At 39.6% G+C, this 24,826-nt stretch overlaps 1 protein-coding gene and 1 pseudogene across 2 annotated transcripts in view; both read right to left on the reverse strand.

Moving 5' to 3' along the window:
* LOC307119969 overlaps window positions 1-24,826 on the reverse strand; it is a 504,637-nt pseudogene that overhangs the window by 217,533 nt on the left and 262,278 nt on the right. The window lies entirely within an intron of this gene.
* LOC307121259 (uncharacterized protein) lies at window positions 10,359-23,375 on the reverse strand. The gene is made up of 3 exons (XM_079808791.1): window positions 23,337-23,375; window positions 22,689-22,899; window positions 10,359-12,161 (listed from the first exon to the last, which is right to left on the reverse strand). The coding sequence occupies exons 2-3, from the start codon at window positions 22,846-22,848 to the stop codon at window positions 11,005-11,007; spliced, it is 1,317 nt and encodes a 438-aa protein (XP_079664917.1). The 5' UTR covers window positions 22,849-22,899; window positions 23,337-23,375; the 3' UTR covers window positions 10,359-11,004.

Raw genomic sequence — 24,826 nt, forward strand, 5'->3', positions numbered from 1 at the left:
AAATGTATAGATTTTCAAGGCCATGGAATTAAAAATTCATCAGTACGTCACATTCAGGAGACATTGCAGGAGTTTTTTGGAACCAGCAATTGTACACAAGTGGAGAAGTGAACAACGAAAAATTATACAGAAGTTACAAGAGGGAGGAAAGATTGCATTATCTGGAGATATGCGTGCAGATTCCCCAGGTAATCCATAAGTTTGTCTTTTATTAATAGTTCAAAATTAAGTTAACAATTTGTATATATATGAACATTAAATCATATGTTTAAACAATTATGTTTTATTTTTAATTTATGTAGGACATTCTGCAAAATATGGCAGCTATACTCTTATGCACATGCATAGCAATACTATTGTTGACCTACAGCTTGTTCAGGTGTGTAACCTTTTTACAATAGAGTACATGATTGACTGTTAAAATTAAATAAAATAAGTAATTTTAATTAAAATATATGTTATGATGATTACTTAGAGCAATGAGGTTGGTGGTAGCTATCACATGGAGAAGGAAGGCCTAAAGAGATGTCTGGACGTGCTGGAGTCTAACGATTTAGAAGTGGATTACATCGTCACTGACCGTCATCCACAGATCCAGAAGTATCTCAGGGAGCGTGACATAACACAGTTCTATGATGTGTGGCACTTTGAGAAAGGTTAGTGTATGACTTTTTAACCATATACTTATTTTAATTTTGATGTAATAAATTCTATATACATTTTTTTTTTTTTACTTATTCTTTCATTTCTGTATATCAGGTTTGTCTAAGAAATTAGATAAACTGGCAAAAAATAAGGACTGTGAATTGCTGAGGCCGTGGCTGCGTAGCGTCAGAAATCATGTTTACTGGTGCGCCACTTCCTCGACATCAGGACCAGAGAAGGTGGCTAAGTGGACTTCACTGGTCAACCACCTCCAGAATGTGCACACACATGACAATCCTATCTTTCCCAAGTGTGAACATCCACTCATAGCTTCAAATAATCAAAAAAAATGGTTTCAACAAGGTAAGTCTTAATATTGTCTATGATATATTTTATTAATAATTTTTTTTTTTAATGTTACATTTGCAAAAATTATTTATTACAGTGAAATAATTAATGGAATGGTAATGTATTACTATCATTTGGGTATTACTGACACTTTTCTAATAATGCAGGATCGCTGGCTGTTCACAAAGTCGAACAAATACTTTACAACAAAAGGGTGCTCAAAGATGTGGAGAAGCTCAGCCACAGTTTCCAGACATCTTCCCTGGAGGCTTTCCACAGCTTAATTCTACGTTTTGCACCGAAAAATGTAGTGTTCCCTTTCATCGGAATGTTGTGCAGGTAATATGACTATTAACAAAAAAATTAAAATCGCTTCATCATAATGAAAACGCCAACAGAGAACAAGCCACAACCAAGGCAGGACAGGTGGTGTACCGATTGGTGTTCCCGAAATCAAAAAAAGGGCAATGCGTAGCACGGCCATTAAAAAAAGAGTCAACATATAGTAAGTAACAAAACATTTTATAAAAAAAAAAATTGGTAAAATATATTATAAATGTGTAATAAGTAAAATAACAATTAAATTACAAACACCAACTAAAAAATAAAGATATTTTAAATATGAAATAAGTAATAAAAAATGTAATGTTTTTATTACAGCTTATGTTGATGAGCTACTGAAGCTCGTATTTGAAGAAGTGGTCATGGACCCATCTACATTTGTGGAAGAACTGAAATCAATCCCCATTCCAAAGCCACTTTGTGCAGAGTTTGTCAGACCATCAAAGGTGGAAGCAATTGCCAGCCATGTTTCAAGATTCAGTCAAGCGGCGGTCGAAAGCCGGTGTACTCTCCAGTCGGATTTCGAAACTCCTGGCATATCCGGTTCACAACACAGCTCGGAAGGACAACCCGGACACTCCGACCCAAGTAGCCCCAGCACCAGCTAACAAAGCTGCGGTATGCCACATGGCGGAACTTTCTAAAAATAAAAGACACATTTTTTTCTATGTGACCAAATAAGATGATTACATATTGTTTTTTTGTAAATAAAGATTGTTGAAAATAAAAACATTATTTCTATTTCGTCATTTACGTGTTCAACTTATACAATAAAAATATAAGAATGTAATTATATAGATTTGATTATTTGTAGTAATATCAAACTATACTTACTCCTCTGTGGTTCTTCGCCTTAGACGGCCATAGTCACATCTGTATATGTTATAGATGTTCTGCAGTACATGCATATTCAGACAATTCGGATCAAAGCCTAGATGATGCAGCATGCATGTTGGTGGGACTGGAACCTCGTTCATTTTTTTTACAACCCATATTGAAAAAAGGTTTGTCAAAGAACAAGTATAAGTCTATGTATGTATGTGTTTGTGTGTATATATATGTTTATCAAATTAATTTCATGAATTCAACTTAAAAATTTAAAATAAATCATAGACTCATTATAAGCAAAGTGAGATATTTCAAGCCTTTATTTGTTATAATTTTTGATTATGGTTTACAGCTTATGAAAACCACTATTATAATCTCCAAAAAATTAAAATATTGCAAGAAATCACACAGTAGTGTAGTTCCCAGACATTTAGAGCACTTCAATTCTTCATATATATATATATATATATATATATATATATATATATATATATATATATATATATATATATATATATATATATATATATATATATATATATAATGTGTTCACTTCACGTAAAGATTGTGATTTTAATCTATAGGTTTACATGTAGTAGTTTCGAAAGCACAAGTATTGAATAAACAATAGATCAGCATTACCTGTCGTATTTCTTTGCAGCAAACATTTTCTGTCTCGCTTGGCATTTTAATGCAGTTTCCGCACGTGCACCTAAATAAATCTCCAATTAATTCATCTGTTACTTACGTTACACTTAACGACAGCAAAATGATTTAACATTAATACTCATATTAAGCGTGCTCCATTGGCCTGAAGTGACAAAAACGAAGGTAACGTTACATTGATGCTTACCATTGAGAAATATCCTGCTCCAGTCGTGGTGTTTGCGATTGAGTTTGTTGATCATTCGCATCTCCAGACGTTTCCCCTTCATATTCAGGCTCGAATTGATAGGGTAAAATTGATGCCATGTTTGTTCATACACTTTATACGCGTTTAATGTTGTTAAACCGAAAACCATTTATGGTGATGGGCGTTCCGTTTCCGAAAATATCTGCACAGACTATACCAATCACAACTGACTGGGTCATCGGACCAATCACCGCAGATTAGCGTCACGTAAAGGTGGGTCTTTTAAAAGTGAATCACTAAAGGAATCATTTGAGAATCTCGGTCAAAACAGGTAAAAATAAATGCATATTATAAGAAAACTAAAGTCTTTTTTGTCATTGCATGCATGCAAAACTGATGTTGGGGACTTCTAAAACAATATTTGGAACATTTTAAATGCCATGATAGGTGCTCTTTAAATGCATTATAGGCTAAATCACTTATAAGTCCCCCAGTGTACTAACTTCAGTAATGATAGGACGGGATCACACAGCATAACTGGACTTCATATTTTATTGGCATTGCTACCATAACAGAGCATCCATACACAACTGTTATTCCATGCTTAGACTTCCTTGTCTCTCCTTTTCAGCACCCACATGAACCTGAAGGTCAACTGCACCTCTTGTGGTGTGGGGTGGAACTGCCAGTAACTATCACATTAATATCAGGATACCACATCCCTCCCCCTTGAGAGAAAAAAATACTCCAGTAGTCAGACAACATATGTTCCCCCCAAGTACTCACAAATGTACTGTAAAGGTGACATTGTACTTAATACTGTTAACATGAGAAACAAAACCAAATCAACAGTAAACTTTCCTGGACAGTCTGATCACCTTTTTGAACATTTAACACAGACATACAACTCCTGGAATTCTCACATCTTTCTTTCTTTTTTTTTCACAGTTTTTAAAGCAAAAAACGAACTAGGAAGGTGGGTAGACTGCCATCCTTCCAGTGAGTCCCAGAGCTCATTCTTGCTTTGACTTGAGGGATCTCACTACTATTTCACAAAGTCTCTCAGATAAGCAGGAGTCTGTTTTGTGCGCTCTGAACGGCACAGCACCGATAGCGGATCTGCTCCCACTTTTTTCTGTTCAACAACTGAGGGGTGAACTTGGGCTGTCTCAGAAGCAGTCATTTTCTCTCTGACCGAAGTGGTGACGGCTGAGTCTGCAGGCAGGGCCTCCAACACTCTCTCTGAGACTGGAAAACTGGTAGGCTCCTCCATCCACTCGGGCATGAGCGTTTCACGGCCCACTACGGTATGCCGTTTCCTGATTTGATCAACATGACGCCTAATGATTCGTCCATCTCCTGTCTGAACTGTATAGGATACAGGTCCGGTGTTCTTTTCAACGACCGCTGGTATCCAACGGGGTCCATGACTGTAGTTTCGGGTGTACACTCCCCAGGAGAAAAACTCCACTTACTGCGAGTGTCATGTTGATCCTTCTGCTTGAGTTGTTTCTTGCGTATCTTTGACTTCACATCCGGCAGCAGAAGATCCAGTGTTGAGTGCAACCTCCTGGACATAAGCATCTCAGCTGGTGACAATCCAGTCGTGGTTTGCGGTGTGATTCTGTAATTAAACAAAAATCTAGCTATTCTTGTTTCGATAGTGTCTCCCTTTATTTTCTTGATTCCTTGTTTGAACGACTGTACAGCTCGTTCTGCCAGACCGTTTGACGCCGGGTGGAATGGTGCGGATGTTATGTGCTGTATGCCATTCTGTTTTAGGAATGCTTGAAACTCTTGGCTTGTGAAACAAGTTCCATTGTCTGATACTAAGGTCTGGGGCAGGCTGTGTATGCTAAAACACTGGCGGAGCTTTTCAATGGTAACTTGACTCGTTGCTGTACTTACTGGGTACACGTCTATCCATTTGGAGTGTGCATCTACAATGACAAGGAAATTTTTTCCTATTTAACTTAATTTTTTGCTCTGGGGTGTCTCCGGCCACTCCCATGGATGTAGCGGTGCTCCTGCTGGCGGATTCCTACTTTCCTGACATGTAGTGTTTAATTTCGGAGTCCATTCCTGGCCACCAAACATATGAACGTGCTTAGCCCTTCATTCTAGATATTCCTGGGTGTGTGTGGTTTAACTGTTTTAAAATGGCTTTCTTACACCTCTGTGGAACGACCACTCTCGCCCCCCCAGAGCACACACCCATCCTTCACACTCAGCTCCAATTTTCTCTGACTGTAGGGTTTGTATTTTGTATCCACCTCCCTTAGCCATCCTTTCAGACACCAGACTAGCACTTGAGAGTGTTTCGTCTATAGCTATCCACTGTCTCAGCTGCTTTGTCGTGATTGGTGGGTCCTCCATGACCTCCAACATGAGGACCTGGTCTTCCTCGTCCTCTTCCCCTGTTTGTGGCAGTGGTAACCTGCTCAGAGAGTCTGCATTTGCATGTTCCTGCCCAGGTTTGTATATGATTTTGTACTCATAAGCTCTGAGGAGTGTTGCCCACCTCTGCACTCTCGGTGACCCCATCTGTGGCACTGGCTTTTTTTCATGAAAGAGTGATATCAGTGGTTTGTGGTCAGTGCTGATGGTGAATGTTCTTCCGTAGATGTATTTGTGAAACCTCTTGATCCTGAAGATGACAGCTAACCCCTCCTTATCGAGCTGTGAGTAGCGCTTCTCTGCTGGTGTTAGCGTGCATGACATGAAACCCAAAGGTTTTTCCCTACCGTTATCCATGACATGTGACAGTACCGCGCCTAATCCGTATGGCGAGGCATCACAAGCGAGCACTAAGTCTTTGTCCGCTGAATAGTGACCCAGTACTTTAGCTGACTTCAGCAACTGTTTTGAGTTCTGAAAAGCTTCTTCCTGCTCATTGTTCCAGGCCCACGGAACATCTTTCCTCATCAGTTTGTGTAGCGGGGCTAATCGTGTAGCTAGACTAGGGAGAAACTTATTATAGTGAAGGGTCAAGGCTCAAGCCAAACATCACTTGTCTCTTCATCAGACACATATCCTTCAAGAATGATTTTATGTCCAATATTAAAATAAGAATTAATGATAATCAAGTTATAACCATTTCCTACATTTGATTAATCAGTTCTCTATATTCAAGGAGTGATTTTGGATATTGTAGTGTTTTAGTTGCTGTGTGCTTTTGAATCCACATTCTTTAGGTGCTGCTCTGATGTCTGTGTCAAGACGTGCTGACAGGCGAATGTCCTTGGTGTTTGACACTCCAGGGAGTAAAGAGTGCTCAGCATGTGTTAACTGTATGTCTTACTGAAGTGACCCCTGGGGTCATCTATGTCACAGCTATGGGACTCTTTTATGTACCTCTTTTATATGCTTTTCTTACTAAATAGAATAAATTTACTTCTGTACTAAATGTAGTATCAGCATGTTTTGGAGAAGTGCTTTGTTGATAGTTAGTTAAGATGTTCCAAACCTTGAGGGAAACTGCTATTCTGTGGAGCATTGTGTGTGCGTTTCATGATTCTGTGCAGATCCAGTATTGGAGATGGTCCTTTCGGCAGACGATTCTAGACTTGGAGGCGTCTTTTCTATGACCTCCGAGGTCACTAGGGACTAATCTGGGCCTGGGCGACATCAAGTCTACGCATTTTTAGTGATATATGCTCCTATCTGTCTATGTGTGGAAAGTTGCTTACATTGCATGTTGTTAGAACCAATCAGAATCATTCCACATGGCAGTAATGACGTGTCTAGACCTTGAAAACAGTATAACTGTTCAGAAAATTGTATGTACGTTAGACGGAGGCGGGGAGACTGTTGGAGGGAGTGCGGCCTACGAACTCCTCTTGGGCTGGCTTCTGCTGATGAAACTGCAAACTATTCTTCAGTAAAATTTTCTTTAATTAATCTGACTCCTGACTCCTGGTCTTCATTTTTCACTACTGGTCCTGGGTTCTAAGCTGTTACCCCAACAATAGTAATTCAAGAGACCTAAATAGGCCTTTAACTCCGTCACTGTGGTTGGCGATGGAGCTTCTTCTATGGCTCTCACCTTGCTCTGTACAGGATGTAAGCCTTCAGCATTAACTACATGCCCTAGGTATTCCGCCTCACTTTGCAGAAATGCACATTTGCTTCTGTGAATACGCAGGCCAGCGTCTTTCAGACGCCTGAGTACCTCCTCCAGTGTGCTCAGATGTTCGGCTTCGTCTCTCCCCGTCAGAATAATGTCGTCTAAGTACACAGCTACTCTTGGAAGGCCTTGTAACAGGTTTTCCATCGTTCGCTGGAAGATGGCGGGAGATGAAGAAACTCCAAAAGGTAGCTTATTGTAAGTGAACAGGCCTCGGTGCGTGTTTATTGTGAGGTATTTCTTTGAGGCATCATCCATCACAATCTGTTGATAGGCGTGGCTTAAATCGAGCTTGGAGAACTGTTTCCCTCCTGACAGAGTATTGAACAGGTCTTCGACACGGGGAATGGGGTATTGCTCAAGTGAGGAGGCACTGTTAACCGTTAGTTTGTAATCTCCGCATATTCTGACTGACCCATTTGGCTTTAAGACAGGGACTATTGGCGCGGCCCATTCAGCGTATTTAACGGGAGCTATAATGTCCTCCTTCAGCAGACGATCTAACTCTTCTTCCACTTTTGCTCTCATGGCATAAGGAAATGAGCGGGGCCGATAAAATTTAGGACGTGCTTCAGCTGACACTCGAATGGTTGCTTTCATGCCTTTCAACATGCCAAACTCCTGCTTGAACACATCCTCATTTCTCATGAGTACTTCCGGTAGACTCTGTTCTCACATTTTTTATTTCCTCCCACTTCAGCTTTAGAGCCTCTAGCCATCCTCTTCCTAACAAGCTAGGTCCTGTACCTTTAACCACCACTAGGGGCAATGTCTTTACTTGCCGCTCATAGTTGACTTCCACTTTGGCTACCCCCAATACTTTGATTTTCTCCCCTGTATATGACTTTAGTAAAAGTTTAGTTTGCTTTATTTGCGGTCGTTGCTTCTCGTTCCACATCTCATTGAATTTCATCTCATTCATTATGCTTACACTATATCCTGTATCAATTTCAAAATGTACTGTCTTCTTATTCACTTCCAGTCACTTCAAACGGTTATATTCGCTGAATTGATGTCTCCGTTTCCATGCAGTTTAATGGGAATTCTTCCTCTTCAGATCTATCACCATCCTGCTTTTCACAGTCTACATTATATGATCGGTGTGGACATGAACGCCGCTCTGCTCGGTATGCTTTCGCTGCTCTGTATGCTTTCTTTTCCTTGGGGTATGCACTTACTTTATTTTTATTTCTGCAAGCCTTGGCTATGTGCCCTACTTTCCCGCAACAGTGACACTTTGCCTCCTTAAATTTACTTTGCTTCCCATGACATCGGTAGCATTCTTTTTCTGTCTTTTTCCATTCTCCCTCCTTTTTCCATGTACTCTCCGTCTTCATGCTGTTACATGCTAACGGTGCTTTATGGAGGTCTTGAACATTTTTGCTAGCAGCTTCAGCAGCTACTGCAATTTTGAACGCTTTCTCAAAAGTCAAATCCGTTTCGGATAGCAAGCGTCTTTGAATCCTGTCGTCATTAATACCGCATACCAATCGGTCTCTTAACATCTGTTCCAGTGTTACCAGATTTACAATCATGCGCTAATCGTCTCAATTCTGCTACGTATGCACTGATAGTCTCCGTTGGCTAGCGGGAGCGCAAGTCGAATTTGTATCTCTGTACTCTTTCGCTCGGTTTTGGGTTGAAGTGCTCTTTCATTAAAGTTTTCAACTGACCGTATGTTTTAGTGCTGGGCTTATCTGGACTCACCGGGTTCCTTATGAGCTTGTATGTGGCTGGACCCACCACGCTGATGAGGATAGCTCTTTGCTTCTCTCCGTTATTAATTCCGTTAGCTTCAAAAAACTGCTCTAGTATCTCACAATACTCTTCCCATGTCTGGTCCTTCACATCAAAAGCCGACAGAGTGCTTATCATCATTGTCATCTTAGCGTTTGTCTCCATGAATCCTCCGGTCCGATGCTAACATTAGCCCCTCGCTCTCCCACCGTCAGCTCTCTGAACTAATCCAGTGTCATCCGTCTTCAGACCAACGCTTATTTCATCCGTCCAATATCCTCGTCGCCAATTTGTGGTAACTTCAGTAATGATAGGACGGGATCACACAGCATAACTGGACTTCGTATTTTATTGGCATTCCTACCATAACAGAGCATCCATACACAACTGTTATTCCATGCTTAGACTTCCTTGTCTCTCCTTTTCAGCACCCACATGAACCTGAAGGTCAACTGCACCTCTTGTGGTGTGGGGTGGAACTGCCAGTAACTATCACATTAATATCAGGATACCACAGATTTGAAATTAAGCATGACCACACTTGTGGCTTCACTCTAGTTGTGGTCATAAGTTGTTAAACTACAATCATATAATATTTATATATATTTAAAAATATATTTTTAATATTTGTTTTTATGTTTGAGCCTATATATCTCCATATTAATAACAGTCTAAGCAATTCTGAGTATTCAGCTGTAAACTCTCAAGTGTTGGCTTTCTAAATATAGCAGCAGCCTTTTTACTATGGGAAGGTCAAAATGCCCCACTTGCCAAAATGGGGGCTGACAGGCAAGGGGTTAAAAGGTTTTGTTATAATATCACAGAACAATAACATACTGTTACATCTCTGAAAATGAATACAATATTTGTAACTTAAATAATAATCAAGTAAAGAGACTATATGTTGAGGAGTAGCATCACTTATACAGTCTTACAGTTACACCCGGCCCTTTGAGGGCAGCCATAATGCCGAAGTGGCCCTCAGTGAAAATGAGTTTGACAGCCCTGAGTCTAAAACGAAAACACTGGCTGGTTATGTACCTGTTGAAACATTTATTTTGAAATTGAAATTTAACAACAACAAAAAGTTATGGACTGTAGCTTTAAAAGGTATGAGCAGTGCTTATGTATAAGTGTAAGGACTCTTTTAGGGTGCTTTCACACTTGGTTCGATTGCCTGGGCTGAACCCGAGTTCGATTGCTCCCTCCTCCCCCTGCCCCTGCTGGACTGTGTTCATATTATATTATTTGGGTCCGAAACGGGGTGCGTTTGTCATCAAAGCAGCAGCTGTTTACCCTGTTGCTTGGTAACGACGGCGAGCGAGAGGGTGGCAAACTGCATAGCGTTGCTCACCTCACTTTGATATTTTTGTTTTTGAACCGTTGGTTTTGTTACCAAAGCTTCAGTACGTAATGGCACTTGCGTCTGCTGCGAATGTACTGCAAATGCTCTAAAGAACGCTCAAGGAGAGCAGAAATGATCTTTAGTTTCTAAATTCTTTATTGCTGATCTCATGCTTTGGACAGTTGAAGCATTCAAAAATCAAACACAAGTTCAAAACTGCATCCCATTTACTTTTGTGTGAAAGCCTAGAGGTCTTGAGGAGCTGGACCGGTGGAAAACCTGTCATCTCCTAGCGTTATTTCCTTCTATACACATTGGAGGTTGTGTTAAAGGGAATACTGCCAGATGACATGTACCTTTCCTTTAGTGTGGCCATCACAATCTTAATATTTCCAAGTTTTGTGCGGGAACAGTTTATTATATCTGATGCTTTCACAAATGCAGTTTTCTCACCGTATTTATTTTGTTACTGAAAGGAAAATGCACAGCACATATTTATATATTCATTTAACTGCCACACGGGATATTCACCAGTGTGCTGCCCCTAAGCAAAGACCGATAAAATATAACAAAATAACTTTGCCATATTTCAGTATTTCAGGGTCTTGAGGGCTGGTGAAAGGCCTCTCTATAATCTAAACTCATGTGAACCTCAGGGTTGGCTTTGTTTCTGCAAGTCTTTCCAGTGATGCCACATGAAATGATTCTAAGTTATTACATAAACTCAAGGTTTTTCTGTCTGTAACTCATTCCAGACTGATGACATATAAAACCATTCTCTCATAAGTGAATCCTCATGTGGTGCTTAAAGGTGTTTTTATATCTGAAACTCTCTCCACAGAGATCACAAATGAACGGCTTCTCTCCAGTGTGAATTCTCATGTGGCAATCAAGATTTATTTTTTGTTTGAAATCTTTTCCACACTGTTGGCAGGTGTAAGGCTTCTCTCCAGTGTGAACTCTCATGTGTCTGTTAAGGCCTACTTTTTCAGCAAAACTCTTTCCACACTGTGGGCAGGAGAACGGCTTCTCTCCAGTGTGAATTATCATGTGCCTGTTAAGGCTTAATTTTACAGTGAAACTCTTTCCACACTGTTGACAGGTGTAAGGCTTCTCTCCAGTGTGAATCCGTATGTGGTCTTGAAAGTGTCCTTTATGGTTGAAACTCTTTCCACACTGTTGGCAGGTGTAAGGCTTCTCTCCAGTGTGAACTCTCATGTGTCTGTTAAGGCCTACTTTTTCAGCAAAACTCTTTCCACACTGTTGGCAGGAGAACGGCTTCTCTCCAGTGTGAACTCTCATGTGCCTGTTAAGGCTTAATTTTACAGTGAAACTCTTTCCACACTGTTGACAGGTGTAGCGCTTCTCTCCAGTGTGAATCCGTATGTGGTCTTGAAAGTGTCCTTTATGGTTGAAACTCTTTCCACACTGTTGACAGGTGTAAGGCTTCTCTCCAGTGTGAATCCGTATGTGGTCTTGAAAGTGTCCTTTATGGTTGAAACTCTTTCCACACTGTTGGCAGGTGTAAGGCTTCTCTCCAGTGTGGATTCTTATGTGCCTGTTAAGAATTCCTTTTCTGTTAAAACTCTTTCCACACTGAGGGCAGGTGTAAGGCTTCTCTCCAGTGTGGATTCTTATGTGGTCTTGAAAGTGTCCTTTTCGATTGAAACTCTTTCCACACCACCTGCAGGTGTAAGCCGTCTCTCGAGTGTGAGTTCTTATGTGCCTGTTATAGTTTCCTTTATGAGTGTAACTCTTTCCACACTGTTGGCATGTGAAATAAGTTTCTGTCTTTTGAGCTTTTTCTCGTGAAGAATTTTTTTCAGTCTGTGAGCAACTAAAAGCTGTTTCTTCAGTTATGAAATCATGATTCTCATATTGATTTTTCTCTTTTTTTCCATTCAGATCTTGACTCTCCTCTTTCAGTGACATCAGGTCTAAGGAAAAAAAGACAAATCAAATTTTACCTGCATGTTTTAACTTTTATGTTTTGATGATTTTTAATTTCTAATGAATAGAAAATAAATTAAATTAATGTTTTATGCCTTCATTTGATTGTCAATAAAATGTAAATACACAACAACATTTCTGATAAAAATACACAAACACAATTTCTGAAGGAAAAAAATTGATTGAAATGGATCCTTCGGATGAGAGACTGAGGTCCTGACTCTCTGTGGTCATTAAAAATCGGTAAAAGAGTAGGGGTGTAACCCCGGCATCCTGGCCAAATTTACCCATTGGCCCCTGTCCATCATGGCCTCCTAAACATCCCCATATAGCGATATGCTGATTGGCTTCATCGGTCTATCTCCATCTCCACCAATCAGCTGGTGTGTGGTGGGCATTCTGGCTCAATATGGCTGCGTCTCATCATCCAGGTGGTGCTACACATTGGGGTTGGTTGAGGAGATTCCCCCCTTCTATATATAAAGCGATTTGAGTACCCAGAAAAGCACTATATAAATGTAAAATTATTAGTATTATTCTTAAAATCACTGATTGTTAAATCATTGACTATTAAAATGTAATTAAACCATTAAAATGGAATCCAGAATAAAAAAAGGAATTGGAGGGGGGAAATGTTTTTCATGGCCCTGAAATTGCAATAATATTAATAATAATAATTTATAAAAAAAAAATATATATATACTAAAATTTGATGTAACCATTAAAATGGGAGTTAAAAAAATTTATAATCAAAAAAATCTAAATCCAGAAAAATTAAAAAAGAAAAAAACTTGGGGAAAAACGAAACCATTTCATAGGGCCCTAATATTAAGCAGCGTCTGTGCTGTCGTCTCCACTGGTTTCAAAACATGCCTCAGTTATATTGTCATTTTCTGCTCTTTGCAACATCACAACCTTGTTTCTGCAGTAACTTTCAGCATGTGTCCTAAAACAACTTCTGACATTTATGTTTTACAGTTGTGTTCAAAATAAAAGCAGTGTGATTAAAAAAGTGAGTAAAGCTCAAAATCCTTATAATAACTTGTATTTCAATACACGCAAATGCATTGGGAACACTGCACATTCTGTTCTAAATCAAAACATGAAGAAAAAATTATCAAATTACTTTAGAGAAAGTGAAGAAAAAGTAATATTAGGTTGTTAAAAAAATAGCAGTGTCTGCATTTTTCTATACAAAGTCAAACATTTCCTGTATATACTGAAAAATGCTTGAAGATTTCGCTTTCTTGTCAATCACTGGACTAATATTTAGTCGTATAACCGCGGTTTATGAGAACTGCTTCACATCTGTGTTGAATGGAGTCGACCAACTTCTGGCATCTGTGATCAGGTTTTCCAGCCCAGGACGATTGCACTACTGCACTATAGTACAGTGATGACTCATCGATGTCTCATAATTATTCATGAGTCTGTGTGTCCTTATCCTATGAGAAGAGGCCTCAATTATTCATGAGTCTGTGTGTCCTTATCCTATGAGAAGAGGCCTCAATTATTCATGAGTCTGTGTGTCCTTATCCTATGAGAAGAGGCCTCAATTATTCATGAGTCTGTGTGTCCTTATCCTATGAGAAGAGGCCTCACTTAATTATTCATGGGGGGGGGGGAGATACTTTTTCAGGAAGTGTTTTTTTTGCACCGAACAAGAGCACACATCAAAGAGCAGGAGATATGAAGTGTAGATAACAAACACCATGGAAAAATATTTAACAGGGATGAAAAGAAAGTCGGAGAGAGACGGAGATAATGAGGGAAACACGTTAAGCCTCCCGAAAGCTAAGACGAGGAAATATGACGAAGCGTATGTTGCGCTTGGCTTCACTGCGACTACGGTGGGAGACGAAGAAAGACGGTATGTTTACTGTGTCTAAAAATGTTGGCAGCGGACAGTATGAAGCCAAATAAATTAAGGCGTCACTTACAGACATTACACCCCAATCACGCTGATAAGCCGCTTGAGTTTTTTCATCGAAAACGTGCCGAATATTGCCGACAATCGTCCCGCTTTGTGAATGCAACTTCAGTAAACCAGCGAGCACTGTTGGCATCATATAAGGTGGCGTACCAAATTGCTCAGTGCAAAAAACCCCACTCCATAGCAGAGGAGCTGATACTGCCTGCAGCATTAGACATGGTCTCTGTCATGCTGGATGACGCAAGTGCTTAAAAATGTTAAAATGGTAAAAATGTTTACACTTTAAATAAGGTTTGCTTTTTTATGATGCACTTTAAGTCTTTTCTGTTACAGACTTTATATATTGTGCTCCTGAGTTAATGTTCCTGATCAATTAGAATGTATTGTTATTTATTGATTATATTCTATTTTTCAGTATCAAATGGTCAAAAAATGTTTGCACTTTAAATAAGGATTGAATTTTTTTATGCACTTTAAGTCTTTTCTGTTACAGACTTTATAGATTGTGCTCCTGAGTTAATGTTGCTGATCAATTTAATTTTATTATTATTTATTGATTATGTTTAATTTGATTTCATTTTTTAAATTTCAAGCAAATTGATGCATTTTAAGTCTTTTCTGCTACAGACTAAAAAACAATGTTAATAAAGTTATTCTTTGTTGTAAGTTGATCTATATTTCTTTTTTCTTTAATATTAATAAGGATACAATGTTTTGCAGAGGTGTAATTTTATAGACAAATAATACTATTACAGTCGCGGCGGAGAGTTGGGGGGCGCGAAATGTTTTCTTCTTCCTGGGGGGGCGTGACAGAAAATAATTGAGAAGCACTGCCTTATCCTATGAGAAAATGCCTCGCTTAACACAGCAGCACACGTTGATTGACAGGCGCTTCAAAGAGTGAGATCGCATACGTAAGTGAGAGCTGCATTAATGGATCAAAAACGCGTGATTATTTTTGCTTTGTATTAGTCTCTGGATCTACTGAAGAGAACTTATGCGACGCAGAGTCTTCACACAAACACGATTCATCCACACTGTGAGTGTAACCTCTCTTTACGGCCCATTAACCGATCAAACGGCTCATAAAACAGGGTTTTCCTACATTTAAAATTTTTTGGCGGCCGCCAAAACAAATTTTTGTCCCGCCAAAGCCTTATTTGATCAGTTATTGTGATTTATGATTGACGTAGAATAGATGACTGCTGCTCTTGAGTTAACTGAGTGACAGAGAGAACGACCAGAGAGCTCCTCCCTCTCTCTGTCTTCAAAATAAGCATTCTTAGCTTTCTAATATTTCACATATTACGTTAATCAAAATCAAAAGGTCGGAAGACCGAATCCATGTTGCACGTGGCGCTATCAGAAGATGTTTTCCTTTAATTACCGCTGGGTGTGAATTGCGCTCAAAAAATGTTGACTCTTCTCTGACCAGCTGACATAAACCATACTTTCAATAAACGGGAAACAAATCCTATCCGGTTATGAAGTGTTTTCTGTGTGTTGACAAATCTTTAGCGATGTTCTAACAGACGGGATTCGCACACAACGCGTCTGCTAATGTCTGATTCGCCACAATGACTCCTTTGAACCGAATCATTTCAACGGTTAGAACAACTGATCTGTCCAACACTGAACTCACCAATCAGTTAAATCATTTACTCTGAACACATCTGAAATGAGAACACAATTTAGCAAGAGTGAGTGTAAGAGTTAGTTTTAATTATCCACAGTCTTTCAGCTTAATGTTCACAATGTGTAGTAAAATAAATTGCCTATAAATCATTTAGTTTAGAGTGAGGTGAACCCAGAACAAAGTTGTTATCAGCTAGCTGATCATTTTATGAAATTTAGAAAATTAGGCTATTTGTTCACTTTTTTAATATTGATATGATTATATACCAAAACAATTATCTGTAAATAGTGTAAACATGAGGAACAAAAACAAACAGCAAGGTATCAAAATAAGATAAGCAAAAATGACAAACTTTCTTTTAATTTATTTAAAATGTATTGTCAGTATTGCGCTTGCAGATCATGTGGGTAGGGTACTTTTTACTGTGTGTGTATGGATGACCATGTCTGTCAGCCACCACCGAAGACCATTTTTGACCCAGGAAAAACCCTGGACATGCTCTTACATTTGTGGTTTTTTTCAGATGCTTATAAACATATTAATGGCAAAAGTGTAATTACACTGTATTCAGCACAAACTGGGCTACCATGATATGTGAGCAACATGAATGTACATGTTTGTATTTTGGAGAGAATAATGTTTATGCATGTTTTCTGAAAGAACAAAAAAATTAGTTTTAAAATGAAGGCCTCAAAACAAACAATAGATGTGTTCACGAGACTTTTGACTAATGGGTGTATTTGCCTAGAGTTTTTGCTTCAAACTGATGTGAGAATCATTGAGCCGACACATTCACATACAACAATATATTAATTTACAATTGGTAAAACACGTTTTCTTTACAGAGGCCGATATGCGAGGAGGCGTGAACGATCCATGAATAATAATGTGATCACTCCTGAGAAACAAAAGACCTGCATAATAATGAGCTGCATAATGAATGAGCTTCAGGTAGGCCTACTAGATTTTAGGTTTACTAGAAAAGTACAATAACAGTAAAAAAAAATGTTTTCTGGGGGAAAAATCGAAATGTTTTTACTTAAAGCAAGCTAACATATCTGCCAAAAAAAGAAACAAGATTTCAAGATTTTTTGAAAGAAGAGCTAAAAAAAAATAAATATTGTGACACTGAACCCAATTCAATATTCAATAAATACAAATAACTGAATAATTGGTAATGATGAATGTTATAAGTAAAAAATTTGGGATTTAAAAAGACAATGCAATGCAATTATGATTTCAAATAGTATCTGGTGACTTTAGGTTGATTGGGACACTTTTTCCCAGTCATTTCAATGGCAAACATTTTCTGAATCATTTGTAAACGATCAAATACACAATGTCGCGCTAAGGCTATTGTCTGTTATATTGACTTCTTATAAAATATTAAAAACATTAATTAAAATTAAGATACATTTCGAAAAAAAAAATGAAAACAGGCCAAATAAATCTTGTCTAAACAGTCTTGCGTCATGTTGCATGAGTTGATGTGTGTGTGGGCGCCGACGCATGGATCGTCTGTATTTGAATCTGAATGAGCGTGAGGTTCGTGGGTGTGGCCGCATTAGCGGATAATGAGTCAGTAATGAGTCGACTGACATATCCCACTTTTCACACAGATTACATAAACACAGAATATTTGTTTTCGTTTTGATTTACATGATTTAAAACCTGACATTTAAACGTTTCTTTAGACATATGTCTCATGTTTGTGTGTCAAGTTCTCACTAAGCTACAGGTCATTTTCTGAAGAGAATCAGATTAAACATCATTGAGAGAGAGGCTGAAGATCGCGAATCATGTTTGTTTCCCTTATTTTGCAAAAAGCACAACAATTTGTTTTTATTGTTACTGTACACAAAAAATAGAAACTTAACAGAATATAATGACGTATAACACTTGCATGAATGATTAAAAAAACGACAGTTATTTGAGTCTCTTTGGCACTGATAAGAACAAAAGAGAACCGATTGCGCCGGCGCGACCGCCGACTCCAGGGGGTTAAGCCACGTTAAACTCTCTCACATTTTCATGTTAAGCTTTTTAGAACATCCCATCAATTTCAACTGATTCACATTATGAAAACTCGTGGAAACTTTAGGAACTTAAAAATATAAAATGGTGAAACTCCTAATATTATTTCCAATAATTCAAAATTATGTTACTTTTCCAGATTGAATTGTCACATAGGTTGCATTGGTGCATTTATTCTGCAAACAGTAAAGGTGGAGATCCGCGTTGCATTTGTTGAAGTTCAGGTTTGATCATGGCAGATTTAGTCACAAATTGTAAAGTGGCTTGTGAAGCAACAAAGGCCCTGTCCCAAATGACACTTCATGTGCACTTTCGGTCTTATGGACTTACAATGGTCGCTGCGTGCGTGTGTCCGTTAAGTCCACGAGACCACAGGGTGTCCCATTTGTCATTTTAGGTCTCAGAAGGTGCTCGTGAGCGCCCCCTTTGAGGTCGATATGCGCCCTCGATGCGCACTTCAGCCGAGCCTGCACTGGTGCGGGTTACACTACGGACTTCTTCCCGGCAGTCAAAGCGGCATTACGTTGTGAAAGTGTGTACTCAGAGGAAGACCGTGAGGGTTTAGGGTGCCATTTGGGACAGGGTCAAAGACTGGCTGTAGGGAGTACTGTCCCAACAGCAACAAACAATTTCCGAGACTATAGAAACGCAAGAATTTCCGCTTTTCACATCCTCTTGGCCAACCAGAAATGTAAAGAAAAAGCACACTGAGACGGAGGAGACTTCATCACACCAGGCTGAAGTTATGTTGACTGAAATCCTCTCGCTGGGAGCCAGTCTAGGCAGTATTGACGGCAGATTAAGTGCGATTGACAGTCGTTTGGACAATATTTCTACTTCAGTAACCTCAATACAGGAAGCCCTTTCTAATTTGTCTGGCAGAGTGTCGTCAAATGAGACACGCTTAACGGAGGTCGAAATGCAGAATTTCCGCTGCTGAGGATGGCATTCTGTCTCACGATAACAAAAATGCATCTTGGGAAAAATAATTGTCTTTCTTTAGAGCCAAAGTAGACGACCTGGAGAATCACAGCAGATGCAAAAACCTAAGAATCGTCGGCCTCCCTGAAGCCGAATGCTCTGAGACTGTCAAAGTTTCTTATGAAGATTCTACAGAAATGGCTCGACCTTACACCTGACTCACATTTTGAGATCGAGAGAGCTTAGATTAGATTAGATTAGATTCAACTTTATTGTCATTACACAAGTACAAGTACAAGGCAACGAAATGCAGTTTAGGTCTAACCAGAAGTGCAATAGCAGCAAGTGCAGGATATATACAATGGTTGCGTAAGTGCAGGACATAAAAATGTTCTGAATATATATAAATATGTATAAGTAGAGAGATGGTTATTACTATAAGTAGAACTGAATTTACAGATGAATATATACAGTGAATAAATATACAGATGGCTTATTACTATAAACAGAATTTACAGGTGACTATGTACTATGAATAAATATACAGACGGTTATTACTTGAACAGAATTTTACAGTTAGAGGTATACAATAATATGTTAGGCTAATATGAGGAATATAGCAGTGGATTAAGTTAGTACAATAAATTATGGACAGAGCTATCCGAAAGAAAGTGTAAAAGTGCAGTGGAAAGTGGTTGCATATTCCAGTTAGAAGTACGGTGCAAAATGCAAATGTAAACATTGTTACTGTAAATACAGTCGGCAGTGCAGATGAGCATAATCCAGTTACGGTATGGTGGTGCAGAATGCATAAGTAAACAGTTGTTACTGTAATAAACAGTCGGTAGTGCAAATAACAAAGTGAAGGCAGATGTGAGGTAGGAGAGTTATCAGTTTATGAGGGAAGTGGATCAACGGGGGTTTGAGTTCAATAAAGAGACAGCTCTGGGGAAAAAACTGTTCTTAAGTCTGCTGGTCCTGGTCCGGTGGATCCTGAAACGCCTGCCGGAGGGCAGGAGAGAAAACAGTCTGTGCGCTGGGTGAGAGGAGTCCTTGAGGATGCTGCGAGCTCGATGCAGGCAGCGTTTCCTCTGGATGTGTTCGATGGCAGGTAGTGGAGTCCCTGTGATGCGCTGGGCAGTTTTCACCACCCGCTGCAGTGCCTTGCGCTCCGCAACAGAGCAGCTCCCATACCACACTGCCACACAGTTGGTCAGGATGCTTTCTATTGCGCAGCGGTAGAAGTTCACCAGGATAGCCGAGGAGAGCTGATTCTTCCTCAGTGTCCTCAGGAAGAAGAGGCGCTGGTGAGCCTTCTTGACCAGGCTGGAGGTGTTGGTCGTCCACGACATGTCCGCCGAGATGTGGGTCCCCAGGAACTTGAAACTGGAGACACGCTCAACAGCCATTCCATTGATGTGGATGGTGTCGTGTGTGCCTCTTGACTCCTTCCTGAAGTCTACAATGAGCTCCTTCGTTTTGGTGGTGTTGAGGAGCAGGTTATTATCAGCGCACCATGTGGCCAGGTGCTGGATCTCTTCCCTGTAGGCAGTCTCATCGTTGTTGCTGATGAGACCAATCACCGTAGTGTCGTCCGCAAACTTGACGATGGAATTAGTTCCATACACAGGCTTGCAGTCGGAGGTGAAGAGGGAGTAGAGAAACGGACTTAGCACACAGCCCTGTGGTACACCAGTGTTAAGAGTGATGGATGTGGAGCAGGTGGATCCTGATCGAACATTCTGGGGTCTGTCAGTTAGGAAGTCCAAAATCCAGTTACACATTGAAGTGTTGATGCCCAGGTCTCCAAGTTTGGCAATTAACTTGGATGGGATGACAGTGTTGAATGCTGAGCTGAAGTCAACAAACAGCATGCGTGCATACGTGTTCTTATGGTCCAGATGGGTGAGCACAGAGTGCAGTGCCATGGAAACGGCATCCTCTGTGCTCCTATTGCTGCGGTAGGCAAACTGGTGTGAGTCCAATGTGGATGGTATAGAGTCTTTTAGGTGTTCCAGGACCAGCCGCTCAAAGCACTTCATAATGATGGGTGTGAGTGCTACAGGGCGGTAGTCATTAGGGCACCTCGGGCTGGAGTGTTTCGGCACTGGCACAATGGAAGTGCGTTTAAAGCATGATGGTACAGCTGCTTGGGCGAGAGACAGGTTGAAAATGTCTGTAAAAACCCCAGCGAGCTGCTCCGCACATGCCCTGAGCACACGTCCAGGGATGTTGTCTGGTCCAGCAGCCTTGTGCGCGCTGATCCGGCTCAGTGCCTTGCAGACATCTGTGGTGGAGAGTGTGATTGGTGGGTGGTCAGCTGAGGGTTTGAGCTTGGTGGCAGTTTCTCTGTTGTCTCTTTCAAAACGAGCATAAAAGTAATTTAGCTCATTCAGGAAGTTGACATCAGTGGCTGCGGGGGTGGAGTGGGGGGGTTTGTAGTCACTGATGGCCTGGATGCCCTGCCACATGCGTCGAGGGTCAGAGTTGGTCTCAGCTCATAGGTCTCTTGGCCCCATCCCAGGAGCAAACCGCCCACCGCAAAGTGACAATCCGTGGCTTCTCTATCCGTCATTGAGTTAAACCTGCCAATAGCGCGCCAGGTGGATAAGACGGTTTGTGATTGGTCCTCGCAAATTTGTAACAGAAGCAAGATAGAAATATGTACAGGTTTCCAGCCTGAGCTGCAGGGATCAAATCGTCATCAGATCAGGCTGGGTTTACCTGTTCTAGGCCATTTCAGGAGCGACTCGCAGAACAGGATAGCGGATTCAGTCAATTAAACGCGCTTGTCATTCCTGAAACTTTGCAGAATAAGTGGACGTTGGTCGTCTAAAGAAACATGACAAAACTTTTCTTCAAATTGTGAATGTAGTTTCCCAACCGGGGTGCCGTCTGAAGAGAGCAGGGGTGGCATGTAAAAGTCCTTCAAATATTTTTTTTGTTCAAATTTTTCAAATAATTCTCTCTTTGTAAACTTTGTTCAATGCATGCGAGTGCTGTCGTATGTTCGAATATGACCAGTCATTTTCGCCGTCATCACCCGGGTTTAGTGCCAGAAGACGCGAATGAGAAGTTGCGCGCACTGTGAGAAAATGTGTCTCTGTGCGCTCATCCGAAAGCGCGCACACGTCTCACAGCGCGCAAATATTGAGTTCTCTTTCAAGTCTTGCTTTTTGTGTGAGTTTGTCCATTCAAGAGCATGTCAACATGTCCATCTTGATGAGTATTCTAGCAGACATAGTCTGTATATGCCTGAAGTAAACTTTATACAGTCGAGAAAGACGACGCATATCCGAGCATTAGGTCTTAAAGGGGCAGTAGCCTTTACTGCTGTCTGTTTAATGTCAAACAACAAAAGACAAGGACATCACTCGCTGCTCTTGATTGAATAGCTTTTGTAAGTTTAAAAATGATTCTTCTTTAATGTATAGAGTCAAATATACAATGTTATTTTACATTTGATCAATTTCTGTACCTGAAAACTAATGTTAGACGTACATGAAAAACCTGAAAAGCATTGTTTATTTTATTAGTAGGCCTATCTTTGCTCAATAGTATTTATTTGTGCTGCTGCTTGTATTTAAATGATTTGTTCTTATCATTTTCTTTATTTTTATTTGACAGTAGGGCTTTTTTCACTGAACATATCAAATACTGAACCGTACCGAAACCGTGAACCTAAAACCGTGATAGAAACCGAACCGTGAGCAATCTGTACCGTTACACCCCTAGAGTAACGTATGCGAGGGGGGGCCACAAAATGGAGAACATTTTCAAAGGTTGGGAAACACTGGTTTAGACTACAGAAAGCGAGCAGTGCAGCCGTTATAGTGCGATCAACAGAAAATCGCTTAAAAAAAAAACGCTTCGCGTCGTGACCGCATCACCACCTCGGGTGTACATTATCATTCTAATAATTGAACGGCCCGTCGTCAATTATTCCTTACATACCAAATGACTGAGTTCAGCTTTAAGAATGAAACCAACCTCTTTGTTCCTCAGTTTCTTCATTTTTCACTCTCAATGTTTCTTCAATCTTCATTTCTTCACTCTCCTCTTTCTCTGTCTGTTCCTCAGTTTCTTCATTTTTCAAACTGAATACATTTTCAATCTTCATGTCTTCACTCTCCTCTTTTATAAACACCATCTTTATAAATGATCTCAGTCACTTCTCCAGGAGTTTTTCTGTGAGTTTGTCCTGTTTAAGATGAGAATAATTAACAGAAAGAAAAATAAATCCACATGAAATCTTTCAGTGTCTCAATCAGCATCAGCACAGTCTCAGTAACACTCAATATATATATATATATATATACATTTATTTTATTTAATGATTGTAGAAATAGAGCGCTTTGAATCACTGAATCGTTTTTCAAAGCAATTGACTCAATCTCTCATCTCTACTCACTCAGAGACTGAACTCATGTTTGAACTGATTCACGATAGAGAGAGAAATGAGAAGCTGCTTCTGTTGCTCATGAGTTTATTCTGTTACTTTACTCACACAACGTTAATAAGTGTTAGATAAAGCAATGCAATGTTACATTTAATAATACATCATTCAATCTGCGTCGCCTGTAAAACTATGAAGATTGTTTCTATTGTTCAAACACTTTAAACGCTTAAAACACAAACCTTTCTCCAGCCGAATCACAACAGATGCAGGAGCGCGGCGCGGACTTATGACGTCACATCACCACACCAAAATAAAAGTCCCGTTTACACTCTCCAGTCTACATTCACAGAAGTGCACACATACAAATAATAGAGATGAAAGAAATTCAGAGTTGAGTGTTTTGGTGAAATACATGTTGTTCAATGATGTGCTGAAAACATGAAACTAGTAAAGACTGAGAGACTTTGTCTAAAAGTTAAAACTGTTTTGTTTAGGGGAATAAATTATTTATCTATTTATCTTATTTATATAAATGATCTATATCTAGATATATAGATTTACATCTAGATATATTCTTAATGATAAATATATTATTAAATAATAAATATGTAATATAAAATCCCAATAATTTTTGAGTGACAGGGAAGAGAAGACATTGCTGAATAAAGTCATTATTTTTGTTTATTTCTTTGCGCATGAGAAGTATTCTCGTCACTTCATAATATGAAGGTTGAACCACTCGAGTCACATGGACTATTTAAAAAAAGTTTTTACAACCTTTCTGGGAAATGAAAGTGTTAAATTGCTGTCTGTGGAGAGGTCAGTGAGCTCTCAGATTTCATCAAAAATATCATAATTTGTGTTCTGAAGCTGAACGAAAGTCTTACGAGTTTGGAATGACACGAGAGAGAGGAATTAATGACAGAATTGACATTTTGGGGTGAACTAACCCTTTGACGTCTGCATTGCTCAAATAAGTAAATTTATAGTCTTTATGATCAGTGTAAAGAAAACCTGATCTCCAATAAGTCTCGGTAGGTTTATTAACTTTAATATCAGCGAACAACAATATAATGTTACCTACTGTAGTTAAATTCATTTAATTTAAATAAACCACGTCTTTTGTACCATCCCACTGAGCAAAGTTATGTCCAAAAGACGTCTTTTCAATGTCTTTGCCCCTAGAGGCGTACGTTGAAAAGACGTCCACTGAGGAGCCAGAATGAAAGTTTTTATGACGTCTGTTTTTGACGTGTTCTGCACGTCCGATATAGACGTTCATGGAACCTCAAGGTTAAAAACTAGTTCAAATTGTGGACATATTTTCCATTTGTAATTGCAAAGCAACTCACAGACAGTGTGTGTTTGTCCAGAAATCATGAAAATAAAAGAAACTTAGCTCACACCTTTAGACAACTTAGCATCTGTAATTCACACATCTTTGGATCGTGAGAGAATCGTGGGATTCAATCCAGGATCTTCTTGCTGTGAGGAGACAGTGTTTCCCACTGAGACACTGGTGCTGCCCTTAATCACAGACATAAGACACACTTTGACTATTTCTGTCAGACGTCTACAGAAGCTCTTATCGAGAATTAACAGAGGTTTAGATGTTGATATTTATGTTTCATTTGAAGTCACCATTCTTGTGGGAAGCGTTTGCTTTAGTTGGGCTCTTGGTCCCTGTACTTGTGTCAGCTTTTCTTTGGCTGCTGTAACTGTGTGTGTG

The sequence above is a fragment of the Gobio gobio genome (assembly GCF_949357685.1).
Source record: "Gobio gobio genome assembly, chromosome: 1".
Classification (NCBI taxonomy): domain Eukaryota; kingdom Metazoa; phylum Chordata; class Actinopteri; order Cypriniformes; family Gobionidae; genus Gobio; species Gobio gobio.

Coding starts and splice junctions, on each gene's coding strand:
- LOC307121259 (XM_079808791.1), bottom strand. CDS start 22,848: ATGGTGTTTATAAAAGAGGAGAGTGAAGACATGAAGATTGAAAATGTA. Junction 12,162..22,688: donor AGAAACTGAGGAACAAAGAG/GTTGGTTTCATT, acceptor TTTTTTCCTTAG/ACCTGATGTCACTGAAAGAG.